This window comes from Oncorhynchus kisutch, linkage group LG15 (assembly GCF_002021735.2).
Source record: "Oncorhynchus kisutch isolate 150728-3 linkage group LG15, Okis_V2, whole genome shotgun sequence".
Classification (NCBI taxonomy): Eukaryota; Metazoa; Chordata; class Actinopteri; order Salmoniformes; family Salmonidae; genus Oncorhynchus; species Oncorhynchus kisutch.
This window is the reverse complement of record NC_034188.2, coordinates 56,981,644-56,992,484: the sequence shown is the minus strand read 5'-3', so window position 1 is coordinate 56,992,484 and position 10,841 is coordinate 56,981,644. Positions and strand designations below refer to the sequence as shown.

At 43.1% G+C, this 10,841-nt stretch overlaps 2 protein-coding genes across 2 annotated transcripts; one reads left to right on the top strand and one right to left on the bottom strand.

Annotated features, from left to right (window-relative positions):
- Nucleotides 1-201: 201 nt before the first annotated feature.
- Nucleotides 202-4,060, bottom strand: LOC109905540 (proteasome subunit alpha type-6). Its single transcript, XM_031790608.1, has 7 exons — nucleotides 3,714-4,060; nucleotides 3,199-3,293; nucleotides 2,806-2,887; nucleotides 2,458-2,613; nucleotides 1,089-1,267; nucleotides 889-983; nucleotides 202-694 (listed from the first exon to the last, which is right to left on the bottom strand). The coding sequence occupies exons 1-7, from the start codon at nucleotides 3,787-3,789 to the stop codon at nucleotides 637-639; spliced, it is 741 nt and encodes a 246-aa protein (XP_031646468.1). The 5' UTR covers nucleotides 3,790-4,060; the 3' UTR covers nucleotides 202-636.
- Nucleotides 4,061-5,706: 1,646 nt separating this feature from the next.
- LOC109906063 (inositol-tetrakisphosphate 1-kinase) lies at nucleotides 5,707-10,063 on the top strand. Its single transcript, XM_031790607.1, has 10 exons — nucleotides 5,707-5,829; nucleotides 5,989-6,013; nucleotides 7,566-7,688; nucleotides 7,772-7,889; nucleotides 7,984-8,082; nucleotides 8,411-8,451; nucleotides 8,680-8,845; nucleotides 8,988-9,055; nucleotides 9,387-9,549; nucleotides 9,738-10,063. Exons 1-10 carry the CDS (start codon nucleotides 5,747-5,749, stop codon nucleotides 9,866-9,868), a joined length of 1,017 nt encoding a protein of 338 aa, XP_031646467.1. The 5' UTR covers nucleotides 5,707-5,746; the 3' UTR covers nucleotides 9,869-10,063.
- The last annotated feature ends 778 nt before the right edge of the window (nucleotides 10,064-10,841 follow it).

Here is a 10,841-nt window from a genome sequence, read left to right as displayed (position 1 = left end):
ACAGGATTCCTAGGACCTTTACTGAGACGCTTTGCGGATACGGCCCCAGCACCACTACTCTAAGACATGTTGTGAATATGGACCCAGAACTCCAGTTACATGTGGCGAATGAAATAAATACAAAAGATTAAGCACTACTGTGTCTTTTGTGATTCTACAGAAAACATCTAAGCATATCAGAATAAAAAAGGGATATTAGTGTTCTTTTGTTTTACTTGATGTGTTTTATTCTGTTAGACAGTGTTTCTGTAGCAGGTGATAGATGACATGAGTAATGCTCTGGTCACAGGTAGCTAAAACCCATTTGGTGGTCATAAACAATGACGTTCAATGAGATACAGACAATAAATAGGATGGATGAAACGATCCACACGATCAAACCATTCCAACAACAACCGAAGTCTAGTTACGGCCTGGCTGTATGTCCTAGGAGTTTAGATATGCAGACTGAAGGTGAAAATCAACCTGTGCAGATGTAAATAGCTGGAAAGTAGAAAAATATCCTAGTATTGTTTAAGATGGGACCTTCTGCAACAGCAGTCTGAAGTAGATCTACTGCAGTAGTATTAATGTCCAATTACTGAACCACTAGGTTAGTTAGTCACCCTGATCTACTGTATGTGGATGGCTGCACCTCTACTCCCGCTCAGCAATGGCCAGCAGGTGGGTGTCGATCTCTGTCTCAGAGAGTGTCCTGTGAGGGGGAAGACGAGAAGATGAGAGTGGATGTTAGAAACAGGCTTGGGGAGAGAGAAAGAGAGAAGGATAGATTAATTGCATATTGATCACTTGGCTGTTGTTCCCTCGTCTAAAACCTTGATCATTACCATATGAGCATATGGAAAAACACAGTGATGACGAAATGCAGTTACTGTGATAGTATAGTACCTGAACTTGGGGCTTTCCTTAGTCACCACACCCACTTCAATTTCACTGGGCTTGAAGTCCATGGACAGAATTGAAGAGAGACAGGAGATGGCCAACTATAGGAGAGGGAAAGCAACAGAGAGAGAGAGACTGAATACTGTACAGATTTTCACTTTTCGCCAGATGTTTCCATGAGTATCCAGGGGCATCCATCCGCCTACCTCCACAGTCATCTCATATGACAGCTCCGGCCTCTTCTTCAGTTTCTTCTCCAGGTAGCTGTTAGCCTCTGTCTGCTTGACCCCTACGCTAGTGGCCCTAAAGCCACAGAAGTAGCCTGCCGGGTCACACTTATACAGCATGGGACCCAGCTGGGGGTCTATGGCCACAAAGATCATACCTGGAGAAACGGGGAGGAGATGGTTATGGGTCTGTGTCCTCTGTGTGGGAGTGAGGATTCACCTACTGCACTTACTGTTTTTTTCAATCACTTTGATGCCATTGTCACAACTCTAAGCACAAAAATCTAAACAGATTGTCAAAATGGCTCATGTTTCAAAACTCTAAGCACATTTTCAGTTAACTGAGTGCAGCAAACAAATTCACATTTTTTGTTCACTGCACCAAATCACTCTTTCAATTTGGATACATATTCGATCTACTGAACAAAAATATAAACGCAACATGTAAAGTGTTGGTCCCATGTTTCATGAGCTGAAATGAAAGATCCCTGAAATGTTCCAGATGCACAAAAAGCTTATTTATCTAAAATGTTGTGGACACTTTTGTTTACATCCCTGTTAGTGAGCATTTCTCCTTTGCCAAGATAATCCATCCACCTGACAGATGTGACACATCAAGAAGCAAATTAAACATTATGCTCATTACATAGGTGCACCTTGTGCTGGAGACAATAAAAGGCCATTCTAAAATGTGCAGTTTTGTCACACTACACATTGCCACAGATGTCTCAAGTTTTGAGGGAGTGTGCAATTGACATGCTGAAATCCATAGATTAGGGCCAAATGCATTTATTTAAATTGACTGATTTCCTCATTTTTAAAATGGATTTATTTCACCTTTATTTAACCAGGTAGGCAAGTTGAGAACATGTTCTCATATGAACTGTAACTCAGTAAAATAGTAGAATTGTTGCATGTTGCATTTATATTTTTGTTCAGTATAAGTATCTGCGTTTTAATATGTAATATTCACTTTACTTTTGATATGATTTTTTTGTAATTTGTTAATAATAAAATTAACTACTACTTATAAAACTGCTCAAAACAGATAACTACTGAACTAAAATGATATAGTGCCTAGTTAATGTATATAGTTTGATAACTGCTGAACACTGTAGAATTCTATATATTTTTTTTGTAGAAATGTCTCAATTTGACACAAGGTAAAAACCAAATCATATATGGATGTGGCTGTAAATACTACATCATCATTCTCCATCAGCCAGTGTGCCTTAATAGAACAAAGTGGAAAGAGTCACTCTATGCGCTACCATTTGGAATTCTAGTGTGGTGAATCAATGGAGAGGAAGAGGAAAGAGAGACCGGGTGACGGGACGACACCACTCACAGCATCCCAGAGGTCTCATCTCAGCATTCTGTGTGTAGACCTGGGAGATGTCCGCCATTCTCCGACACAACATGTCTGCTGTGATGTCATAGCCAAACTTGTACTTCCATTCGGCGGCCTCCACTCGTGCCCTGTGGACCTGGGATCGACTGTCCGCTGAGGGGGGAGAGGAAGAGAGGGTAAACGTGTGTGTGTGTGTGTGTGTGTGTGTGTGTGTGTGTGTGTGTGTGTGTGTGGTGTGTGTGTGTGTGTGCGTGCGTGTGGTGTGTGCGTGTGGTGTGTGCGTGTGGTGTGTGTCTTTGTGTGTGTGTGTGTGATGTGAGATGTCGTCTGTGCCATTGTACACACCATTGTGTCCTGTCATCACACATCCAATGCGTGGGGTAAGTGGGTACATGTTGGTCAGAGTGGCAGAATCCAGCAGCTTGTCCTGTATTATAATGGCAGGGTCACATATATACATACATATAATAGATGATACCTCATTGTTGTTAGGAATATTGGGTTGGTTCCACAATACCAGCTTTCCTTGGACAAGCTTTAACAAAACCATGGCTTGTGTCCTGTCAGCAGGAACCCTCGAGACACCACTCGGTCATGCTTCACTGTTCATGACTGACTCTTTCTCTCAAGCCAGATATCGGCGTTCTTTTTTCTAATTTGGATGAAGACAAAGACAACCAAGAAAGAAGCTCCTGGTACCATGGAGATGTAGCTAAGGACCGACGCGGAATATCTTACCGGCACTTTCTTCTGTGTGACCACCACAGCACAGTCTGTCCCCCGCACGCCCAGTGATGTCAACCCACCCTGCGCGATGGCTTTGAAGGCATACTCTGGGGGGCAACACATGAGAACATGAGATTATACTTCTTAAATATAGGCTAACTTTTAAAAGCTGCATGGGGTAAACAGGGGACTTTGAATACTATACTTCTAAAGGTGCTCTTGGGAAAGTCTCAAACATTGGTAGATCGCTTAATTGACGAACAAATAATACCACAGACAAGAAAAGCACATTTAAAACATTCGTCCCCCCCGACATATTCTATGTGAAATACACAATCACTCTATGTTTAAAATCACAATATACTACACTTTTGGCCTATGGAGATGCTCAACATCGGATACAGCGCAACATATTGCGAATATCTTACATTTGAGATGCTACAGAATGATACCTATACAGAGGCTAGACTAGCCTAGGTCATCCGCTGCATGAAGCAAAACCGGAGGAATGAAGCAAAATATCTCACCGACTTGATAGAGGCGGCCCTCAGGAGAAAAGATCGTGATGTGTCGGTCAAATCCAGCATTCGAACCACGGGACATTGCTTTGCTTCAAATGATGGTCACCAGAAGTGAACTTTCGTCGAGATACCTGTTACCTTTTCTGCAGTAGCCTAATAACCTTATAGGACTATATTCATAGTTTATTTTTTATTTTTGTGGTACAAAAAAAAGAAGATCACTCTACAATAGAGAGCAGACGACGATAAAGACGTTTGTAGAGCTTCCCGGAGTTTTACTTTCTCTTTCTTTTTTCAATGAATCATGAGAAGGTTGGCATATGTGTGTTGTGAACAACATTAGCGTGAGCAACAATAGTGGACTCGGCGGGTTGCCTTCAAAATAAAAGTCCCGAATAGAAACTAAAGCAAACGGATAACAATTGTAGAATCATGCCACAATTGGACTAAATTGCTAAACAAGGTTGGAATGTTGCTATACAAATTCAACAAAAGTTAATAATGAGTTAATTTGACAAAAATGTAACATTTGGTTGAAATTGCACTGTGGATATATTAGACTTCAGAATTGCATTGGGGGCATACTTCCATTCCAATGTACAGCCTAACCTATGGATCTTGTGTCCATGAAATGGGGCCTCAGCCTACTCAGTGACATTCACAGAACAGCTATACTAGTCAATATGATGCAAAACGCAGAATCATAAGATGCACAATGCATCATACCGGCTGTATTTCTGAATTTTGAAAGTGATATATCTTAAAAACTTGATTGCTGACATGGAAAACAATTTGGGACTATATCAACAACAGACCAATGAAACAAATACCAAAATATATTTTTTTGGTGGATTTTCCTTTAAATTCATTCAATAAGAGCTATGATGCTAATATTTGTGTACACTCTACATAGTTATGTTCTGTGAGTGTCACTTAGTAGGCTGACACCCCATTTCATGGACCCAAGATCCTTAGGTATGGCTGTACATTGCAATGTAAGTATACCCCCAATGCAATTATAAAGTTTAATATATCCATATTGCGATTTCAACAGATTTCAACAAATTAACTAATTATTATCTTTTGATTCATTTCTATAACAACATTTCAATTTTGTTTAGCATGATCTAGTCCAGTTGTGGCATGATTGTACAATTTGTACCCGTTTGCATGGTTCATTTGGGGACTTTTATGTTGAAGGCGGACCCCCGATTGTACTATTGTTGCTCACGGTAATATTGTTAACAGCACACTGGTAAGGCTGGTTATAATTTGATCGCAATAAGGAAGTTGTCTGTGGAAGGATATAGGCCTACTGGCAAAATAAATCATGAGTAAACATGTATCTTATTAAACAAATTATGGTAGGGCCTCCTACAGCAATGGTTCCCAAACTTTTTCACTCAGGTCCCTCTTCCAGCATTGGGGAACACCCCCACTGTTCATGACACAAACTGTTCACACCCCTCTTGTTGATGGAGAGAATCTTTTGCAAGTTTAAAGATTATTTCTTACCATTTTACATGTTTTGTCATGGGGTGAAGAGAACACTTTGAAGTTTTAAAGCAAATTTAAAAACGTTAGCTGACACGGGCTAGTTGATCTGGATATTACTTACAAGTTATAAATAGCTCTAAGATCTGCAATGACTGACATGACAAGAGGAAAACTGATGGTGCACTACCCAATTTAGAAATTGCACCTTGTGGATTCTACTATTACAACTTTCAAGAGTAAACTGAAGGCTGACAAAGTTCCTTAAAAGTTTCGGAACCACTGCCCTTCAGTATATGAAAACCTGTGCCTACTCCCATTTCGTAAAGAAGAGGTCTCTCTCTCTCTCTCTCTCTCTCTCTCTCTACTCTCTCTCTCTCTCTCTCTACGCTCTCTTTCTCTTTCTCTCTCTCTCTCTCTCTCTCTCTCTACTCTCTCTTTCTCTCTCTCTCTCTCTCTCTCTCTCTCTCTCACAAACACGCCCCGAAGTCATCAGTATTGCCTACCCTTTGCACAACCAGCCGAGGCATTGCTCCTCTGCCCAAATGTCTAGACGCAGGGTAGGTTTCTGTCTGAGTGATAAGAAACGGAGACAAATTAATCTGGTTGCTTTTGCTGAGCTTTGTGCGTAAGTTTAAACTTTGAATTTATGATATTGCAAACATAATACTACTGTAGGCTAAAATGAGGCTTCTCCTGCAGCCTTACTCATATGCGTTCTCCTCGGTGTAACTGTCATAAATTGTCACCTAACATTTTCACTCAACATTGAATCCCCGCTGGTCAGGAGCCACAGTGTTGAGGTGGTTGAGGTAAGTCATATTCCATTACATTGCATTAAGTTCTCAGGTTTGTGATGGAAGACATGAGAATAGTGTCATTATAAGGTTGTAAAAATACAATCTGTAGGCATGTGAGTAGTACATTGGTAATTGCTTTATAGTGTAGTTGGGTAACAAGTTATGCCAGTTGAACAATTTCTGGTTTTGTTTGTATGTTAATTTGTATCACATAGACACACATTCACACATAAAATAAAGTGTATTCCTTTGTCTAAATTCCTTCTGTCATTCCTTTGTTTGTCTAAGTTCCTTCTGTCATTCCTTTGTTTGTCTAAGTTCCTTCTGTCATTCCTTTGTTTGTCTAAGTTCCTTCTGTCATTCCTTTGTTTGCACTTTTATTACCTTACCCCCCCTCTCCCTCTCCCTCTCCCTCTCTCTCTCTCTCTCTCTCTCTCTCTCTCTCTCTCTCTCTCCCTCTCCCTCCTCTCTCTCTCTCTCTTTCCCTCTCCCTCTCTCTCTCTCTCTCTCTCTCTCCTCTCTCTCTCTCTCTCTCTCTCTCTCTCTCTCTCTCTCTCTCTCCCCTCTCTCTCTCCCTCTCTCTCCCTCTCTCTCTCTCTCTCTCTCTCTCTCTCTCTCTCTCTCTCTCTCTCTCTCTCTCTCTCTCTGCCTCTCTCTCCCTCTCCCTCTCTCTCTCTCTCTCCCCTCTCTCTCTCTCTCTCCTCTCCTCTCTCTCCCTCTCTCTCTCTCTCTCTCTCTCTCTCTCTCTGCCTCTCTCTCTCTCTCTCCCTCTCTCTCTCTCTCTCTCTCTCTCTCTCTCTCACTCTCTCTCCCTTTCTCTCTCTCTCGCTCTCACCCTACCCCCCACCCTCTCTCTCTCTCTCTCTCTCTCTCTCTCTCTCTCTCTCTCTCTCTCTCTCTCTCTCTCTCTCTCTCTCTCTCACTCTCTCTCCCTCTCTCTCTCTCTCGCTCTCTCGCTCTCACCCTACCCCCCCCCTCTCTCTCTCTCACACCCTACCCCCCTCCCTCTCTCTCTCTCTCTCTCTCTCTCTCTCTCTCTCTCTCTCTCTCTCTCTCTCTCTCTCTCTCTCACACCCTACCCCCCTCTCTCTCTCTCTCTCTCTCTCTCTCTCTCTCTCTCTCTCCTCTCTCTCTCTCTCTCTCTCTCTCTCTCACTCTCTCTCCCTTTCTCTCTCTCTCGCTCTCACCCCACCCCCACCCTCTCGCTCTCTCTCTCTCTCTCTCTCCCTCACCCTACCCCCTCTCTCGCTCTATCTCTCTCTCTCTCTCTCACCCTACCCCCCTCTCTCTCTCTCTCTTGCTCTCTCTCTTTCTAACACACTCACTTACTCCTTCTCTCCCTGTCTGTCTGTCTCTGTCTTGTCAGTTTCAGATGTCTGACATGCCAGTCGTTTCTGTCACTGCCACCTGCAGTCACCTGCTTGGAGGTCCTCTCAAACAGAGGGGAACAATAGCTTTTGCCTCACAAGTGCATGTCATAGCATTACATTTGAATGTCTACACATCAAGTTGTGCCTGAGGCAGAGGATATTTAATTCACACTTCCCTTTCTCTTCGGATACAGATAGATCTCAGTCAGCCATTGGAGTCTCAAGGACCTTTTGCGGTCATTGTACACAAGCTCTCTGATGTCATTGTCAAGGCAGAGTATGACAGCCAGTCGCAACAGCTCCTTGACAACTTCCAGGTATGGTAAAATGACACATTTAATTAGATTCAACAGTGATAACAACATATTTTATCATACTAAAGTATATGTTTTTGTTTTAGGGTTATGTGTCCACCCATCCCCATACTGTTCTCCTGGACCCCCTTCCAGCAATGAGCCAGCTACTGGATCGCTTTGCCTCCTATCGGATTATGAGCCAGCTCCAGAACTCCCTGAGAGGTACGGTACAGTAGCCTCACTGTCCTTCCTCTAGACATCTACCAAGCCAAGCGCTCTCTCTCTTTATACTCTTCCTGATCCCACCCCCATGTAGACTGGCGAATCAGCAGCCCTCCCTACCTGGAGATCAGCACCAGTGACCTGTCAGTCATCCAGCAGGACGTGGAGAGCAAGGGCCTCAGCTTCCCCCTGAGTTAGTGAGGGACTGTCTACAACCAAACCAAACACATAAACATACACCTAATTAATCTTATTATTATATACAGAGGCTCCACACTGAATCACTATGGTGATTCAGTTTATGGCAAACTTCTATGGTCTAATTTACAAGACATTTACGGCCGATTCCCCGGGATACAGATTCAACCTAGTCTTGGAATAAGAAGCATGTTCAATGAAGATTGTCCATTGAAAGTGATTTTTAGTCTAGGACTAGGCTGATCCTGTGACTGGGAAACTGTCCCATAAGATCACATGTTGTATTGTGTCTCCTCACACCTCACTATTCCTCTTCCTCTTAGTCTGTAAAACCAGGGTGGCTCATGGATCCTGTTCCCATGACGTAAGAGACTGCCTGTCTTTCTATTGAGTCTTTTTTTGCATATTTTCCCATAATTCCATATATAAACAATAAAATAAAACCAGTTCTGCCTTTTTGTGTGGCTCAGTGATTTGCTGCTTTGTTGACACTGTGAACTCTCTCTATAGAAATGTATTGGTGTTTCGTGGCCCATGGCTCTCCCTCTAGTTCTTCAGACTTTAGTGTCCCTGTTCTCTCACCATACCATAGATGTCTCTGATCTTCAGCATGGCTGGTCTGTCAGAGGCCCGCCCTCCCTGTGTGCTGCAGAGCTTCGTCAACCACGGTGCCGTGCTGCACAAGGTGTTTGTGGTGGGAGAGGACCACTTCACTGTGGAGAGGCCCTCGCTGAAGAACTTCCCCCCTGGACCCTATGGTTAGTGTGGACACACCCTCACCTCTTTCTCCCTCTTCTTCTCCCTCTCTCGATATTTCTCATTCTCATGCTTATACTGTTTTTAATCATCTGTTGCAATATAACTTCTTCCTAATGTCTATGGCGTGTTTTGTGACTCCAGAGAGGAAGACGATCTTCTTCAACAGCCACGAGGTGTCCAAGCCAGAGTCCTGCTCCCACCTCACTGCAGTTAGTACGACCTCCACTCTGACAATCAACTCTGTTCAATTTGATTCACTGGCACTGATTCCTGTACAATTGAATTCAATCTCCTTTACCCTGTTCTACTTGACCCACTGTGTGCAATTGGCCTTGTACTATCCAGGGCCCGTATTCATAATGTGTCTCAAAGTAGTAGTGCTGAGCTAAGATCTTTAATTTGATCAAAAAATTTTTGATCATAACGATCACATAGACAGGGGGACCTGATCCTAGAACAGCACTCCTACTCTGATACACTTTGTGAATAGGGACCCTGAACAGATGAACTGATCATCTGTCCTGTGGTGTTGTATCTCAGCTGGATGAGAAGGTGTCGAGCCTGCCTCCCCCCAGTGGTGAGGCCATGGTGGCCCTAGTAAGAGAGCTGAGGGCAGAGCTGGGCATGGCTCTGTTCGGGGTGGACGTCATCGTCAGCATCGACACACACACCCTCACTATCATCGACATTAACATCTTCCCAGGTCACTGGGCCAACCTTCATCTCCATTTGTCATTAACAGACACTCTTACCCAGAACGACTTACAGTCATCAAATTCACTTTATTCTGCTATATTTGCTTCCATGTTACTCTTTCACTCTTACTCAATTTCATGTTCTCTTTCTAGCTCTCTCCCTCATCAACCATATCTTTCCGTCCCTCTCTTCCAGGCTATGAGGGAGTGCCTCAATTCTTCTCCTCCCTCCTCAGTCACATTGAGTCAGTATTGGACAACCAGGAACTGGAAGAACCCCAGGCAACATGTCCTCCTGCTCCCTCGACTCCCCAGGCTGACTTCTGACCTGGGTTCACCGTTGACCCTTGACCCTGACCTGGCTCATCTTCTCTGATACATACTGTACAGAAAGCTCCTGGAAGTAGGAGACCTAATTGACAACGGTTGCCTTTAAATAAATCTCATAATATGGGTCCAAGTCACCTCTCCTTGCAGACACATACAGTACCAGTCAAAAGTTTGGACACACATACTCATTCAAGGGTTTTTCTTTCTTTCTATCTTTTTTATTGAAGACATCAAAAATATGAAATAACAGATATGGAATCATGTAGTAATCAAAAAAGTGTTTAACAAATCAAAATATATTTTATATTTGAGATTCTTCAAAGTAGCCACCCTTTGCCTTGATGACAGCTTTGCACGCTCTTGGCATTCTCTCAACCAGCTTCATGAGGTAGTCACCTGGAATGCATTTCAATTAACAGGTGTGCCTTGTCAAAAGTACATTTGTGGAATTTCTTTCCTTCTTAATGCGTTTGAGCCAATCAGTTGTGTTGTGACAAGGTAGGGGTGGTATACAGAAGATACCCCTATTTGGTAAAAGACCAAGTCCATATTATGGCAAGAACAGCACAAATAAGCAAAGAGAAAACGACAGTCCATCATTACTTTAAGACATGAAGGTCAGTCAATGTGGAACATTTCAAGAACTTTGAAAGTTTCTTCAAGTGCAGTCGCAGTAAGCATCAAGCGCTATGATGAGACTGGCTCTCACCAGGACCGCCACAGAAAAGTAAGACCCAGAGTAACCTCTGCTGCAGAGGATAAGTTCATTAGAGTTACCAGCCTCAGAAATTGCAGCCCAAATAAATTCTTCACAGAGTTCAAGTAACAGACACATCTCAACATCAACTGTTCAGAGAAGACTGCGTGAATCAGGCCTTCATGGTCGAATTGCTGCAAAGAAACCACTACTAAAGGACACCAATAAGAAGAAGAGACTTGCTTGGGCCAAGAAACACAAGCAATGGACATA